This window comes from Vanellus vanellus, assembly GCF_965231255.1.
Source record: "Vanellus vanellus genome assembly, chromosome: 5".
Taxonomy (NCBI): domain Eukaryota; kingdom Metazoa; phylum Chordata; class Aves; order Charadriiformes; family Charadriidae; genus Vanellus; species Vanellus vanellus.
The window spans coordinates 26,748,192-26,766,685 of NC_138910.1; the positions used below are offsets into that span (position 1 = coordinate 26,748,192).

At 41.7% G+C, this 18,494-nt stretch overlaps 1 protein-coding gene across 1 annotated transcript in view; it reads right to left on the reverse strand.

Moving 5' to 3' along the window:
* Positions 1–18,494, reverse strand: part of TTN (titin) — a 244,271-nt gene that overhangs the window by 26,852 nt on the left and 198,925 nt on the right. The window contains exons 255-257 of the mRNA XM_082483816.1: positions 1,309–18,414; positions 694–990; positions 3–590 (exon numbers count right to left, since the gene is read on the reverse strand). Of these exons, the coding sequence (XP_082339942.1) occupies positions 3–590; positions 694–990; positions 1,309–18,414 (17,991 nt within the window). The remainder of the gene's footprint in view (positions 1–2; positions 591–693; positions 991–1,308; positions 18,415–18,494) is intronic.

Here is an 18,494-nt window from a genome sequence, read left to right on the forward strand (position 1 = left end):
ACTGTAAGGAAGCTTGACAACCACACATTGTGAGTCTATGTGATCGCTGATGCCAAAGCGGTTCTCAGCTTTGATGCGGAATTGGTATTCTTCTCCTGTTGTGAGCTTCATAACTTTGATAACAGTTCTAGCAACAGTTGCAGATACTTCAGACCAAGCAGCAGTGCTCGTTTCTCTTTTCAGAACAATATAGTTGGTAACTTGACTTCCACCATCATAAGCTGGCGGCTGCCATCTGAGTGTTACACTCTCTTCAGTGATATCGCTAAGGACAACAGGACCAACAGGAGGACCTGGTCTATCCAGCACAACTATATTAACAAAAGATTTTGTGGTGCCACTTGAATTGGCAGCAGTAATGTCATATCTGCCAGCATCAGCGGCCACACTTTCTTTAAGATTAATGATGAGACTTTCTGCAGTTGTTTCTGTGTGAAATCTCATGGTAGGTTTCAGCGGAACACCATCTCTAGACAATGTCACCTTTGGCACTGGTTTTCCAGAAACTGGAATTTCAACTTTCAGGTTTGATCCCGCTCGAATATATACAGTATTATGAGGGAAGCCTTTCATGTCAATCTCAGGAGATTCTGAAAAAGCAAACATTTTAAGACCATGAAAAAGTGTTCTCTCTTTTAAAATATGAATACACTTTAATGTCTATCAACTTTTGACACATGTCAGGAAGCATACCTAATTGTTCTTTAACTGTAACAGGGAGCAATAGTTCCTTAGGATCACTTAATCCAGCTTGGTTTTCTGCAGACACCCTGAAGAAATAGTCAACGTTCTCCTTAAGACCATGGACAACATGATGAGTTGTCTTTACAACTGCACACTTAACCCATTTTTGCTGTCCTTTCTCAAGAGCTTCAATGAGGTAGCTCACAATCCTGCTTCCACCATCATGCTCTGGTTTTAGCCATGAAAGAGAAACACTGTCCTTTGTGACATTTGTTACTCCAAGTTTTTCTGGTGGGCTGGGTTTTTCTGAGAAAAAAAGTGCAACAGGTTAAGCAATATAGCAAGTATTTACTTTTTATATTAGCAATTACACAGGAATGCTGGATTGAGAAAATGTGTTTTTAAATGAATTTGTATATTAGAACCATTTTAAGTAAAATGCAAGCAAAATTTAAAATTCAAGCTATTACTTAGCTCTTTTTCATTTTTAAAATGCAGACATACTTACCACAAGATTATCTTTTTTCTATAAACAGATTTAACACTTTTTACGTTATTTTGAAGTAAACATTTTAAAACGTATTTTTTTTAATATTAACAAATATTTGTCTTAGTAAAACATACCTGTTATTTTTGTTCCCTCCTTGGTCTCAGAAGGCACTCCAACACCATATTCATTTTCTCCAGAAACACGGAAGTAGTAAATGGCACCTTCTTGCAAGCCAGTCACTTTGTAGGACAAGCGATGACAATTGTTTGTCACAGTGACCCATGCTTTTTTGCTAGCTTCTCGTTTTTCAATAACATAGTTCTTTACAGGTGCTCCACCATCATTTTCAGGAACATCCCAAGATAACACAGCTGATTCTTTAGTTATGTCTTTTGCTGCGACATTAGATGGTGGGCCAGGAGTATCAAGAACTTTGACAACTAAAGTCAAGGTAGCAGTGTTCAGGATGTTTTGCAATGTTAATGTGTATTTTCCAGAATCATTTCTTGTTGCTTTTTCAATAGTAAGAGACGTGCAATTATCTGAAGTATCGATGCTTGCTCGTGTACGGAGATCAGTGTCTGGTTTGTTCCATGTTACATTTGGGACAGGTTTGCCTCTGAAAGGAACAGTCATTGTGAATGATCCACCAGCCTTTACAATTAAAGTCTTCCGCATTTCACTGTCAATATCAAAGGCAGGTTCTTCTTCTCTTTCTTTTGCTACCTGAGGTTCTGAGACATCACTTGGTTCACTGACACCAATTTTGTTAATGGATTTCACTCTAAAGACGTACTCGGAGCCTAATACTAATCCAGTTATGGTGTATTCTGTGCCTCTTAAGTTCTGAACAGCAGTAGTCCAGTCAGTTTCATCAGTTTTCTTGTATTCAACTATGTATCCTGTTACTGGAGAACCTCCATCAAATAGTGGCTTTGTCCACCCAATTGTGATATTTGACCTTGTAGAATCCATAATCTTAGGTTTAGATGGGGGAGATGGCAAGAAGATTGGATCTTCTGCCCGAATCAATGGTGTGGTTTCACTCGGAAGACTGAGGCCAGCAGCATTTTCTGCATAAACCCGGAATTCATATTCACATCCTTCACGGAGACCAGATGATTTCACTCTTAAATCATAAACTGGCTTTTTGTTTACACGAATCCATCTTAGGCTAGTTTTCTCACGCCTTTCAATTACGTAGCCAGAGATCTCATTTCCTCCATCAGACTCAGGTCTTGCCCAACACAGAGTTATTGAATCTTTGCTCACACTGGTGATTTCTAAAGACGTAGGTGGACTTGGGACTGTAAATGGATCTAGGGCTTTGACAGCAACGCTTTCTAGAGGCTCACCAACACCGTATTTGTTAACTCCCATCACTCTAAAAATATACTCATTACCCTTCAGTAGTTTTGTTACTTTACAGGATGTTGTTCTAAGCTCTCCTTCACAAAGTGTCCATGCAATTCTGCTGGTCTCACGTTTTTCTACAATATAATAATCAATATCTGCACCGCCATTTTCTTGAGGGGGTCCCCACGATAAATGACACTTTTCAGCAGTAAGGCCATTTATTTCTAATGGGCCTGCAGGTGGGCCAGGTCTATCAAGTACTTTGCAATTAATTGCCAAAGATCTTGTTCCTGCAACATTTTGTAATGTTAGTACATACTGTCCTGAATCACCTCGGATACAGTCCTTAATGGTTATTGCAGTAGTGTGATCTGTTGAGGCTATTTCAACTCTAGCTTTTCCTTCAAGTTCCTTGCTGTCTTTTGTCCATGAAATCACTGGTATTGGCCGTCCTGCAATATCAGCATTGACTTTAAACACTTCTCCAGCTTTCACAACTACAACATCCCTGAATTTGGCATCCATCATAATTCTTGGAGCCTCTACATCATCTTTTACAGTCACAGGTCCAGTTGATTCAGATGGCTGACTGAAGAGTCCAGCAGCGTTCTTTGCAATTACACGGAATTCATATCGCTGGTCCTCTGTAAGTCCACCTACGTCAAAGTATGTTTCTTGCACATTAGTAAAATTACACTTTAGCCAGCGACCATCTGGTATCTCCCTGCGTTCAATAATATATCCTGTTACTTTAGCTCCACCATCATATTCTGGTTTAGTCCATTTCAGTGAGACACATGTTCTTGTAATATTAGTAACTTCTGGTTGGCCAGGAGGATCGCATGGATCTCTTGCAGCAACTGGTTCACAGGATTTACTGCATTTGCCTATTCCAGCAATGTTTTCAGCGTACACACGATATTCATAAAGCAGTCCTTCATCAAGACCTGTAACTTTCATTTGCGTGTCAGGTATAAGACTCTTGTTGACTTTTGTCCAAAGAATGCTGCTTCTTTCCTTGCACTCCAAGTGATATCCTACTACTCTGCTACCTCCATCATTAACTGGTACCTGCCAAGTTACAATCATGAAAGCTTTAGTTGCATGTGCCACATGAGGAGTTCCAGGTGGTCCTGGAGGCTTAAATGGATACTCTGCCACAACAGAAGGAGAATTAGTGTAAGTGCTTTTCCCATAACGGTTTTCTGCACAAATACGGAACTGATATTCAGAGCCAGTGGTGAGTCGAGATACTTTAATTGATGTTCTTGCCACTGCTGCAGATACTACATCCCACGTTGTTGTGGTAGTTTCTCGCTTCTCCACAATGTAATTGCTAATGTGGCACCCACCATCATATGCTGGAGGTTTCCAAGACAGAGTTACACTATCGGCACTAACTTCATCAATATGCACATCAGTTGGTGGTCCTGGCCTGTCAAGGACAACTACAGTTAAAGAAGCTATTGTTGATCCAGCAGTATTTGCAAGATGTAATTCATAATGTCCCAGGTCTTCATTTGAAGCTTCCTTGATGGACAATGAAGTTGAAGTCTTTGATGTCTGAACATTTACCCTGGTTGTCTCTTTTAAGGGATTCCCATCCTTCTTCCAGCTAATGGTTGGAAGAGGTCTCCCTCTAAATGGCACATCAATCTTAAGATCATCTCCAGCTTTCACAGTGAATGTGTTGAAAAGGAGCTCAGCAGATGGCAGGATTTCAATATCTTTTGCAATGACTGGGACACCAAGTTCTCTTGGATCACTTTTTCCTTTTTCATTAACAGCAATCACTCTGAAACTGTACTCTTCTCCCATGCTTAAGCCTGTTACCGTTGCTTCTAATGTTTTCACCTGTGTACACGCACTCCATTTTGTACTTCCTTTAGTTTGCATTTCTACTATATAACCAGTAATTTTACTGCCACCATCACTCTCTGGCTTTTCCCATTTAATTGAAGCAGAGTTGCGAGTCACATCAACAAGAACGACCTTTGCAGGTGGAGAAGGTGGTTCAGAAACCTTAATTGCGTCAGGTGTTTCTGCTGGTAAGCCAACCCCATATTCATTTACAGCCAGGACACGGAAATAATAACTACATCCTTCTTGCAGCTGAGTAACTTTGAAGGAATTCTTAGTGCAGTTGTTTGTAATTGTTGCATATGCCTTTCTTGTCGATTCTCGCTTTTCAACTATATAGTTGGTAATTTTAGCTCCACCATCAATAAGTGGCGGTTCCCAGGCTAATGTTACAAAATCTTTCTTCACTTCTCTGATTGTCAGGTTTATAGGTGCACTAGGTGTATCAAGCACTCTGACATTAACAAAAGCTGACTTTTTGCCACTGTTGTTCTCTAAAGTAAGATTGTATCTACCACTATCAAATCTATTCACATTGTCAATGACCAACATTGTATAGGAACTGGTGATTTCAATCTGAGCTCGCTCACTAATTGTTCCTTCTGCTTTCTCCCATTTAACTTCAGGTTCTGGTCTTCCTTTGATGGTGACAAACAAGCGTAATGTACCACCAGCACGTACAGTGACTATTTTTCTGAGATCTGCATCAAGTTCAATTTCAGGAGGTTCAACCTTGTCTGCTGCTATGACTGTACCAGGTATAGTAGCAGGTTCTCCTACTCCTTCTGAGTTGATGGCACAGATGCGGAAGTTATATTCCTGGTTCTCTTTAAGTTTTGTTACAGTGAACTGTTTTGCTTGTAGGCCTGTTGGTGGGGTGCAGGTAGTCCATTCATCAGCAGCAGCTTCTTTTACTTCTACTACATATCCCTTAACTGGAGCACCACCATCATAAATGGGCTTACTCCAGGCAAGGGAAACTGATGACCTGGAAGTGTCTGTAACCTTTGGATTGCTTGGTGGACCTGGTGGATATAATACATCACAAGCACGATAGAAAATGGATGGCTCACTGGGTTCCCCTACACCTGCAGCATTTTCGGCAGAAACTCTAAATTCATAGAAATGTCCATCGGTAAGACCTGTTACTCTGAATCGTAAGTCCGTCAGTGTTTTCTTATTGCATTTGGTCCACCGGATACCATCTTTGTCTCGTTTTTCAAGTATGTAACCTTCAATTTCAGCTCCCCCATTGTCTTCTGGGCGACCCCATGTTACTACCATAGAATCTTTTGTGATTGCTGAAACTTCAGGTGTTGAAGGAGGACCAGGGGTTTTGTATGGATTACGAGCCACAACTGGCTCAGATTCCAAGGGTTCTCCCGTTCCATATTTGTTCACTGCCATTACACGGAAAATGTACTCATTGCCAGCAAGGAGTCTGGTTACTTTGTGGTTAAGAGCCTGCACGTCTGTTGCTACTTGAGTCCATGAAAGCCTGCTTGTCTCTCTCTTCTCAATGATGTAATGTGAGATACTAGAACCACCGTCATGTAAAGGCGGAGCCCATGCCAAGTAGCATTTTTCTGCAGTGACACCTGTAACCTTCAAAGGTCCTTCTGGTGGTCCTGGTCTGTCAAGCACTTTTACAGTGATTGGTATAGATTTTGTGCCACCAACATTTCTGAGGTTAAGAGTATAGTGACCCCCATCTACTCTTATACAGTCTTTCACAGTAAGAGTTGTTTTCTGAATGGTGGATTTAATTTCCATTCTTGCAGTTGCTTCTTCAAGGTCTTTACCATCTTTTGACCATGTAATGTCAGGAATAGGTTTGCCGTGGATATCAGCTTCAAGAACAAAGGTTTCTCCAGCATGAACAACAATGACGTCTTTGTACTTAGGATCCAGTGAAGCCCCTGGTGCTTCAATTTCATCTCTGGCGGTAATGGGCCCTGTACTTTCAGATGGTTCACTCAAGCACCCTGCTGCATTTCTTGCAATTACTCTAAATTCATATCGCTGGTCTTCAACAAGACCACTTACTGTAAATTCTGTTTCCAACACATTTGTAAAGCTGGCTTTCATCCAGCGACCATCTGGTAGTTCTTTCTTTTCTACAATATATCCAGTTATTTTGCTTCCACCATCATATTCTGGTTTTTTCCACTTCAGTGTGACATTATTTCTTGTAACAACAATGGCCTCTGGGCGGCCAGGTGGGTCACAAGGATCGCGGGCAACGTACAATTCTGATACTTTGCTGACTTTGCCAATGCCAACAATGTTTTCAGCAGAAACTCTGAACTCATATTCAAGACCTTCTTCAAGGCCATCTGTTTTATATTTGGTGTCTGCAATGAGTGACTTGTTCTGTTTTGTCCAAAGAATGCTGTTCTTATCTTTACGTTCAAGATGGTAGCCAAGAATTTTGCTTCCTCCATCATTAACAGGTTCATGCCATTGTACGATCATATGGTCCTTGGAAGCTGCTGTTACAAATGGAGTTCCAGGTGGCCCAGGCACCTTGTAGGGGTATTGCACAACAACTGGTTTTGAATCCAAAGGAGAGCTCTTCCCATACCTATTTTCAGCAGAAATCCTGAACTGATATTCAGAACCTGTTTTAAGCTTTGTTGCTTTGATAGTTGTTCTTGCAACAGTTGCTGAGACAATGCTCCATGTGGTAGTGCTTGTGTCACGTTTTTCTACTATATAGTTGCTTATCTGGCAGCCACCAGTATAATCAGGTGGATCCCATGATAAAACAACAAAGTCTGCGCTAACCTCGTCAAAGCGGACAGGTCCTCGTGGTGGGCCAGGCTTTTCCAGTACAATTATGCTCAGCTGCTCTGTTGCCGTACCTGCTGTGTTTGTTGCTGTTACTGTATATTTACCAAAGTCTTCTTTGTTGCTTTCTTTAATATGTAAGATAGTTGATGTTGAGGTATCCTGAATATTTAATCTGGTTGTCTGTTTCAGTGGCTGCTCGTCTTTTGTCCAAGTAATAGTAGGTTTGGGTCTACCTAAAAAGGGTACTTCTACCTTCAGATCTTCTCCAGCCTGTACACTGTATGTATTAAACATAAGTTTGAAACTCGGCTCAATTGTCAAGTCTTTAGCTATCACAGGAATTCCAAGTGCTCTGGGATCACTTTTGCCTTTTTCATTGTAGGCAATCACACGAAATTGATATTCCTGTCCTGGACTCAAACCAGACACAACTGCATTGCATGTTTTAGTCTCACTAACAACACTCCATTTTTCTGTTCCTTTAGGCAGCATTTCAACAATGTATCCCAAAATTCTACTACCTCCATCATGTTCAGGTTTTTCCCATGCAAGTGATGCGCTTCTCTGAGTCACATCGGTGAGTGTTACTTTCCCAGGAGGCAGAGGTGGCTCTGAGGCTTTGACAGCATCCGTGGTTTCAGCTGGAACACCAATACCAAATTCATTTTCAGCCATAACTCTGAAGTAATAAATTGCTCCTTCTGTGAGATTTTCAACTTTAAAACTTGTCTTGCCACACTTAGCACTCACATTTGCAAATGCCTTCCTGGTTGACTCACGCTTATCTATTACATAGTTCTTTACCTTTGCACCACCATCGATAATGGGCGGTTCCCAAGATAATACAGCAGAATCCTTCTTTATATCCTTTACCACTAAGTTTTGTGGTGGTCCTGGTGTGTCCAAGACTTTTACTGTAACAAATGCAGATTTAGAACCACTGCTGTTCTCCAACTTAAGAATATACTTTCCAGCATCATTTCTATCACAGTTGTCAATTGAAAGTTGTGTGTAGTTTATGCCTTTATCAATCTGAACTTTTTCTGTGAATTCACCTTCTTCTCGAGACCATGTGATGTCCGGCGTTGGTCGTCCCCTGAATGGTATGTGAATCCTAGCAGACCCACCAGCTCTAACCACTATCCCTTTCCTTAGCTCTGAATCAATATCAAGTTCTGGAGCTTCAAGTTTGTCTTCTGGTTTAATAGTACCAGGAACTGATGCAGCCTCTCCTACACCAATCTTGTTGAGGGCACACACTCGTAGTTTATATTCTTGATGTTCAGTAAGCTTTTTGATTTCAAATCGCGTGGCACGTACACCTGTCTGTGGAGTAACAAGTGACCATTCATCTTCGTCTGCTTTACAGATTTCTACAAGGTATCCCTGGATTTCACAGCCACCATCATAGATAGGTTTACTCCAACCAAGTGTAACTGAACTTTTGGTGGTATCCACAACATGGGTGTTTGTAGGTGGGCCAGGCTTGAACATGGGGTCACAAGCTTTAAAGTAAGGAGAAACTTGGCTTGGTTCACCCACTCCAGCAGCATTTTCAGCAGAAACTCTAAATTCATATTCATGATCCTCTGATAGTCCTGTAACTCTTAATCGCAAATCTGTAATTCGGCGTTTATTGCATTTTATCCATCTGATTCCTGCTCGGTCTCTCTTTTCTACAATGTAACCTATGATTTCACTACCTCCATCGCTATCTGGCCGGCTCCAGCAGACAGTCATAGAATCCTTTGTGATGTTGGTAATTTCCAAGGCCTTTGGCGGTCCAGGAACCACAAATGGATTTTTCATCATTACTGGCACAGATTCTAATGGCTCACCAACCCCATATTTGTTAACTGCCATAATACGGAAAACATATTCATTTCCTTCCAAGAGTTTTGTTACTTTCAGCATTGTAGGTAAAACCTCTGAAGCAACAACAGTCCATGCTAGCCGACTAGTTTCTCTCTTCTCTACAATGTAATGAGAAATATCACTGCCACCATCATGAAGAGGAGGAGCCCATGCCAATGAACATTTTTCAGCTGTAACTCCTGTCACTTGGACTGGGCCCTCCGGAGGTCCTGGCCTGTCCAGGACTTTTACATTAACTGGTACTGTCTTTGTTCCTGCAACATTAGAAGCTTCTAAAATGTACTGTCCACCATCCACTCTAATAGCATCTTTTACAATTATTAATGCACTGAAATCTGTGTTCTTTATTTCATATCTAGCTGTTTCTTCAAGCTCTTTATCTCCTTTGTACCACTTAATGGTTGGCAGTGGCTTTCCGTGAACATCAGCCTCAAGTCTGAATGTTTCACCAGCATTTACAATGATTGTGTCTTTGTACTTTGGATCCATTGAAATTCGTGGAAGTTCAACTTCATCCCTTGCTGTTATTGGTCCTGTACTGTCAGATGGTTTGCTTATTGCACCTGCAGCATTCTTTGCAATTACTCTAAATTCATATCTTTGGTCTTCAGTAAGCCCTGTTACAGTGAACTGAGTTTCAATGATATTTGTGAAACTAGCTTTCATCCAGCGACCATCTGGTAAGTCACGTTTCTCTACAATATAACCAGTAATCTTACTTCCACCATCATATTCTGGTTTGGTCCACTGTAGAGTAATAGAGCTTCTTTTTATTATTATAGCTTCTGGGCGACCTGGAGGATCACATGGGTCACGAGCTACATAGCACTCAGAAACTTTGCTTGTTTTGCCCACCCCAACAATATTTTCTGCAGAAACTCGGAACTCATATTCAATTCCTTCTTCAAGGTTAGTTGTCTTAAAACTTGTGTCCTGAATAATAGTCTTGTTCACTTTAGTCCATAAAATGCTGTTTTTCTCCTTTCTCTCAAGATGGTAGCCCAACACTCTACTGCCACCATCATTTATTGGTTCATGCCACTGTACAACCATGGAGTCTTTTGTAACTGTTGTCACAAATGGTGTGCCAGGAGGTCCTGGTTCCTTGTAGGGGTATTGTGCTACAACTGGCGCGGATTCCAATGCAAAGCTCTGCCCGTACCTGTTCTCAGCAAATATTCTGAACTGGTATTCTGAACCAGTTTTCAGTTTAGTCACCTTCAGTGTAGTTCTTGCAATGGTCGCTGAAACTGTTTCCCATACAGTGGTGGTTGTATCTCTCTTGTGAACAACATAGTTGGTGATTTGGCAGCCGCCTGTATATGCTGGGGGATTCCACGATAGGGTAACACTTTCAGCACTTATTTCATCAAACTTCACAGGTCCTACAGGAGGGTCAGGCTTGTCTAGAGTTATAATTTCAACAGAGGCAGACTTTTGCCCAACAACATTGGCCACAGTGATTTCATAAGTGCCACTGTCCTCTTTGCTAGTTTCTTTAATATTCAGTATAGTGAGATCAGTCAGGTCACTAACATTGACTCTTGTCGTCTGCCTTAATGGCTGGCCATCTTTTACCCAGGTAACAGTTGGTTTAGGTCGACCTGCAATTGGTACTTCTACTTTCAGATCTTGTCCCACTTGGATACTGTAACTGTGAAAAGCAGGTCTTACATCAGGCTCAATCACAAGGTCTTTGGCAACTATTGGAACTGCAAGTGCTCTGGGATCACTCTTACCCTTTTCATTTACAGCCATTACTCTAAAAAGATATTCTTCTCCTTGAGTTAGGTTAGTAATAACCGCTTCAAGTGTTTTCACACGAGTGCACTCTGACCACTTCTCACTACCCTTTGCTTGCATTTCAACAATGTATTGTATGATTTTGCTGCCACCGTCATGTTCAGGTTTTGCCCAGCTTAGCGAGACACTGTTTCTTGTGACATCATCCACTGTTATTTTCCCAGGAGGCTGTGGAACTTCAGCAACTTTAATTGGGTCACTGGTTTCAGCAGGGAGGCCAATTCCGTATTCATTCTCAGCAGAGATTCTAAAGAAGTAATAGCAGCCCTCCTGAAGTTGATCTATTTTCCATGAAGTCTTGTGGCAGTTTGTTACAACAGCTGCATATGCCTTTCTTGTTGCTTCACGTTTTTCAATAACGTAATTCTTTATTTTTGCTCCACCGTCCAAGAGAGGAGGCTCCCATGAAAGTGAAACAGAGTCTTTAGTGATCTCTCTGATTTTTAAATTAACAGGTGCACTTGGGGTATCCAGTACTCTTACACTGACAAAGGCAGACTTTGTTCCACTGCTGTTTTCTAAAGTCAGAGTATACTTTCCAGTATCAAATCTGTTAACGTTGTCTAGAACAAGGGAAGTAAAGCTGCTAGTGGTATCAATAACAGCTGCCTCCCTGATCTCACCATCCATTTTACCCCATTTTACTTCAGGTGTTGGACGGCCTCTGATAGGAACAAACAGTCTTAAGGAACCTCCTGCCCTCACGTTTACAATCTTCCTTAATTCCATGTCAAGGTCAAGGTCTGGTGCCTCCATCTTTTCTTCCACAATAACAGAACCAGGAACATCTGCATGTTCTCCAACTCCTGCTTTATTAACTGCACATATGCGGAATTTGTATTCATGTTTTTCCACTAATTTTTCTACTTCCATGTGAGTGTTCTTAATTCCAGTTGGAGGGGTACAAATTGCCCATTCACCGTCACTTACATCACATTTTTCCACAATGTATCCCTGAATTTCAGAGCCACCGTCATAGATAGGTTTACCCCATGAAAGGAAAACTGTAGATCTTGTAACATCCACAACTTTAGGATTATTGGGTGGACCTGGCTTGTAAATAGGATCACACGCTTTGTAATAAGCGGAAGGTGGGCTTGGTTCACTAAGACCAGCAGCATTTTCAGCTGAAACTCTGTACTCATAATCATGATTTTCTATAAGTCCAGTCACTCTGTATCGCAGTTCACTTATCAGGCGTTTGTTACATCTTGTCCAGCGAATACCTTCCTTATCTCGTTTTTCAAGGACATAGCCTAGGATTTCACTACCGCCATCGGAAGCTGGCCTTTCCCATACAACTATCATAGAATCCTTGGTGATGGCTGTGACTTCTGGTGCCTTTGGTGGAAGTGGCACTACAAATGGGTTCTTTGCGAGTACTGGTTCAGACTCAAGAGGTTCACCAACGCCATATTTATTTACTGCCATGATGCGGAAAACATATTCATTTCCTTCTAAAAGCTTTGTAACTTTGCAATTTAGGGTTTGCACATTTGAGTCAACAACTGTCCACACCAATCGACTTGTTTCCCTTTTTTCTACAACGTAGTGGGAAATATCACTGCCGCCATCTTGTAGTGGAGGTTTCCATGACAGCATGCATTTTTCAGCAGTAACGCCTGTAATCTCAACAGGTCCTTCTGGTGGTCCAGGTCTATCAAGAACTTTGACATTAACAGGAACTTTCTTTTCACCTGCAACATTCTTTGCCAGTAGTACATATTGACCACTGTCAACTCTACTGGCTTCCTTCACGCTAAGGCTTGTTGCAAAATCAGTACTTTTTATTTCCATACGGGCAGTGTTTGTCAGCTCACGATCACCTTTTAACCACTGAATGGAAGGTATTGGTTTGCCATGAACATCAGCATCAAGCTTGAATGACTCACCAGCTTGCACTACAATAGTGTCTTTGTATTTTGGATCCATACTTATATGAGGTGGTTCTACTTCATCTCTCGCTGTAATTGCTCCTGAGCTCTCAGATGGTTCACTGAAAACACCTGCAGCATTTCGCGCTATAACACGGAACTCATACCTCTGGTTTTCAACTAGACCGGTTACTTCAAACTGGGTATCAATGACATTTGTAAAGCTTGCTTTCATCCAACGACCGTCAGGTAGCTCTTTCTTTTCAACAACGTACCCTGTGATCTTACTTCCACCATCATATACAGGTTTCTTCCACTGAAGTGTTACTGAGCTTCTTGTAACAATTATAGGTTCTGGACGACCTGGAGGGTCACATTGGTCACGTGCAGTGTAGCATTCAGATGCTCTACTTGCTTTTCCAATGCCCACTATGTTTTCTGCATAAACTCTGAACTCATATTCAAGACCTTCATCAAGGCCAGTTGTCTTAAATTTGGTATCTGGAATAGGTGTTTTATTCAGTTTAACCCACAGAATGCTGTTTCTCTCTTTGCGCTCCAAGTGATACCCAATGATCTTACTGCCACCATCATTGACTGGTTCGTTCCATTGCACCACCATGCTGTCTTTTGAGACGTTTGTTACAAAAGGTGTTCCAGGTGGACCGGGAACTTTAAATGGGTATTGGGCTATAATTGGCTCTGAATTAAGATAGATACTCTTCCCGTATCTGTTCTCAGCTGCAATTCTGAACTGATATTCGCAGCCAGTCTTTAATCGACATGCTTTTATAGTTGTTCTTGCAACAGTAGCTGACACAATCTGCCAAGTGGTAGTGGAAGTGTCTCTTTTTTCTACAATGTAATTATTTATAGAGCTACCACCATCATACTTAGGTGGTTCCCAGGAAATGGTAATACTATCTGCTGTTACTTCATCTACTTTCACTGGTCCCGTTGGAGGTCCTGGTTTGTCAAGAACAACAATATTTAGGGTCTCAGTTGCTTCACCTGCAGAGTTTGTAAGTTTAACTAAATATGCCCCCACATCTTCTTTGCATGCTTCTTTTATTGTTAACACTGTGTTATTTTCTGAGCTTTCTGCATTTACTCTTGTAGTCTGCTTCAATGCCACATTATCTTTATGCCAAACCACTGTTGGTTTGGGTCGACCAACAAAAGGAACATCAACCTTTAAGTCCTCTCCTGCTAGAACACTGAAAGTGGTAAACAGTAGTTTGAAAGCTGGTGGAATCACAAGATCTTTTGCAACAACGGGTATACCCAGCTGGCGAGGATCACTGATACCTTTCTCATTCTGAGCTGAAACACGGAAGGTGTATTCTTCACCCTGGATCAATCCTGTGATAGTGGCTTCAGTGACTTTTACTGTAGCACAAGTTGACCACTTTTCACTGCCTTTGCTTTGCATTTCTACAATGTAGCCCAGAATTCTGCTACCACCATCATGTTCAGGTTTTTCCCAAGATAAGGATACGCTATTTCTCGTCACATCCAACAAAGTTATTTTCCCTGGTGGAAGTGGTCTTTCTGATACTTTTACAGATTCTGAAGTTTCAACTGGAAGACCTATTCCATACTCATTTTCAGCTAGGACTCTGAAGTAGTAGTTGCAGCCTTCTTGCAGTGAATCCACTTTCCAGCTGGTCTTGTGGCAATTGGCATTAACGGTTGAATAAGCTTTTCTTGTTGATTCACGCTTTTCAACAATGTAATTTTTTATTTTAGAGCCACCATCTATGAGAGGAGGCTCCCATGTGAGTGTAACTGATGATTTTGTAACTTCTTTTATTTTCAAATCTTGAGGTGCTCCTGGGGTATCAAGAACTCTGACATTCACAAATGCTGACTTACTACCTGAGCTGTTTTCGATTGTCAGTATGTACTTGCCACTATCAAATCTATTTACGTTTTCAACAATAAGTAGAGTATAAGAGCTTGTTGATTCAATGCTCGCTCTATCCAAAGATTCCCCATGTTCTCTTGTCCATTTTACTTCAGGTGCTGGTCTTCCTTTAATTGGGACAAAGAGCCTTAGAGTACAGCAGGCTCTAATAGTGACAACTTTACGTAGTTCTGCATCAAGTTCAATTTCTGGAGGTAGCATTCTTTCTTCAGCTTTTGGAGTTCCAGGAACAAGGGCAGGTTCTCCAAGACCTTCGGAGTTCATAGCATATATCCGTATTTTATACTCCTGATTTTCTTTCAGGTCGGTGATGGTAAAAGAAGTGGCCTTTAGACCTACTGGTGGAGTTACAATCTTCCACTCATCTTCTTCAGGCAGTGCGATCTCAACCATGTAACCTGTGATCTCTGAACCACCATCATATATTGGTTTGTTCCATGCTATTGTAATTGAGGACTTGCTGCTATCCAAAACACGAGGATTACCTGGTGGACCAGGCTTAAATACAGTATCACAAGCTTTATAGAATGGACTGGTTGGGCTGGGCTCACTGACTCCGGCAGCATTTTCAGCCATGACTCTGTATTCATATTCATGGCCTTCTGTCAGTCCAGACACTTTGTAACGTAAGTCAGTAACAACCCGTTTGTTACACTTCACCCACCGAAGACCGGCCCTGTCTCGACGTTCCACAATATAGTTAGTTATTGGGCTCCCACCATCGGAATCAGGATGGCCCCAACAGACAACCATAGAATCTTTTGTAATTGCTGTAACTTCAGGTGTTTTAGGTGGATCAGGTGGCACATATGGATTTACTGCAAGAACAGGCTCTGATTCCAGAGGCTCTCCAACTCCGTATTTGTTAACGGCCATAACACGGAACACGTACTCGTTGCCCTTCAATAGCTTAGTAACCTTCAGTTTAGTTAATGGAACTTCTGTGGCTACAGCTGTCCATGCCAATCTACTGGTTTCACGTTTTTCAACCACATAATGGTCAATCTTTGCTCCTCCATCATCCAGTGGAGGTAGCCATGAGAGCACACATTTTTCTGCAGTGACTTCAGACACAGCCAAAGGCCCTTCTGGGGGACCAGGTCTATCAAGAACTTTAACATTGAAGATATGCTTGGCAAAGCCACCAGGATTTGTTGCTGTTAGTGTGTAGGCACCGCCATCTCTTCTTGAAGAATCTTTATTGACAAGAACAGTGGAGAAATCTGCTATTTTTATTTCTAATTTTGCTGTGTCTTCAAGTTCTTTTTCTCCTTTTGTCCATGTCATAGTTGGCGGAGGGCGACCTGAAACATCAGCCTCAAGTCTGAAAACTTCACCTGCTTTCAGCACTAAGGTGTCTTTGTATTTAACATCCACCTTTATCTTTGGTGCTTCAATGTCATCTCTACAAGTTATTGCATCTGATGGCTCAGAGGGCTGACTAACAGCCCCACCAGCATTTCTAGCGATCACACGGAATTCATAGGCAGCATCTTCTGTCAACCCACTTACAGTGAATTCAGTCTCTAGTATATTGCTGAAATTAGCCTTCAGCCAACGGCCATTAGGAAGGTCTCTCTTTTCAACGGTGTAGCCAGTTATCTTAAAACCTCCATTATATTCTGGTTTAGTCCACTTCAGTGTAACTGCGTGTCTTGTAATGTTCAGAGGTATCGGCTTACCGGGTGGATCTATTGGGTCTAGGGCAAACACAGGCTCAGATGGCTTGCTTGGCTTACTCTTCCCAGCCAGATTTTCTGCTATAACACGGAATTCATAGGCAATGCCATCGGTAAGTCCAGTTGATTTAAAGATATTGCCTGATACCAGCATTTTACTTACGGTCTGCCAAAGAATGCTATTTCGTTCTTTTCTTTCAACATGATAGCCCAGAACTGGGCTTCCACCATCAGTAACTGGCTCATTCCAGCTAATGGTCATGGTTTCTTTGGTGACTGCAATCACCTGAGGAGTGCCAGGAGGCCCAGGTACCTTAAATGGGTAGTTGGCAATTACAGACTCTGAAGTAATGGCTGGACCAACTCCGTATCTGTTTTGAGCTTTAACACGGAACTGATACTCAACTCCAGTAGTAAGACGAGTGGCTTTAAATGTAGTACGTATCACTGTGGTTGCCAATTCAGTCCATGTGGTACTGTCAGTTTGACGCATTTCTACAACATAGTTACTTATTGGTACACCACCATCATTCAAAGGAGGCTCCCATGAGAATGTTAGACAGTCAGATGAAATTTCATCAAATTTGATTGGTCCAGTAGGAGGTCCAGGTATGTCATGAACTTGAACTGTGATTACTTCACTAACTTCTCCAACAATATTTTTAGCTGACAGTGGATATTGACCACTATCACTTCGTTTACATTCATTGATGGTCAGTATGGTTGCAGTTGCAGTATTTTCATAATTTACCCTTTGTGTTTGCTTAAGTATCTGGTCATCTTTCTTCCAAGTCACAGTAGGCCTTGGACGACCAAGCACGGGTATTTCAACCTTGATATTGTCACCAGCTTTGGCAATGACTGTTTTCTGGTAGAGACCACGGAGGTCAAACTCTGGTAGCATTGTTTGCTCCTTGATAATAACTGGTCTGCTTTCTCTTGGGGCACTTCTTCCAGCACTGTTAACTGCCATAACCTGGAAAGTATACTCTTCATTTTCAGTTAGATTCTTTACTACACAGTCCAGTGTTTTTACAGTGGTGATGTGTGCCCACTGGTTGGTTCCTTTTCTCTGTGCTTCAATCACATATCCAGTGATCTTGCTGCCACCGTCATGTTCTGGTTTTGGCCAAGCCAGGCTAACTGAGTTCCGTGTTACATCCATAATATTAAGGCTCTCAGGTGGGGATGGTGCCTCAGAAGCTCTTACTGGTTCTGTAGTTTCAGCTGGTTCACCAATACCGTACTCATTCTCAGCCAGCACTCTGAAATAGTATTCACACCCTTCAGCCAAATTAGGAATCCTGAAGGAACACTTCTGGCAGTTGGTTGTGACTGTTGAATATGCTTTCCGAGTTGATTCACGTTTCTCAACAATATAGTTTGTTATACGTGAACCGCCATCTATCAGAGGCATATCCCATTGGAGGGTGATGCTGTCTTTGGTTATTTCTCTAGGCTTAAGGTTTATTGGTGGACCTGGTGTATCCAAGACTTTTACATTTACAAAGCCAGTCTTCTTACCAGCAGCATTTTCAAGAGTCATTACGTATTTTCCTGCATCGTACCTGGTGCAGTCTGTGACAATCAAGAGCGTAAAAGAGTCTGTATTTTCAATACTGGCACGTCCTTTGAGTGAAATGTCATCTTTTGTCCATTTAACTTCTGGAGTTGGACGTCCTTTAATTGGCACAAATATCCGAATAGTTAATCCAGCTCTAACAACAAGCGTTCTTCTTAGCTCAGCATCTAATTCAAAGTCAGGAATCTCTTCCCGGTCTTTGATTTCCACGCTTGGAATTATTGCTGGTTCACCAACACCTGCAGCATTCATGGCAGAGATTCTGAAATTGTATTTGGCTCCTGTCTGCAGATGAGCAGCAACAAACTGAGTTATTCTTAAAGCAGTCCCTGTCGTGTCTTTTACCCATTCGTCTTCTCCTTCTTTTTGATGCTCTACTATATAACCAGTGATGTCAAGACCACCATCATAGTGAGGCTTGCCCCAGGCTAAAGATGCACTTGTCTTTGTAGTATCAGTCACTCTTGGATTTGCAGGTGGACCTGGTGGGTCTGAAAAGCGAGAAAAAGATAAAACATTACATTACAGAGGAAGTCACTCTTACGCTGCCTGAATGTGCTCCCTGCCCATC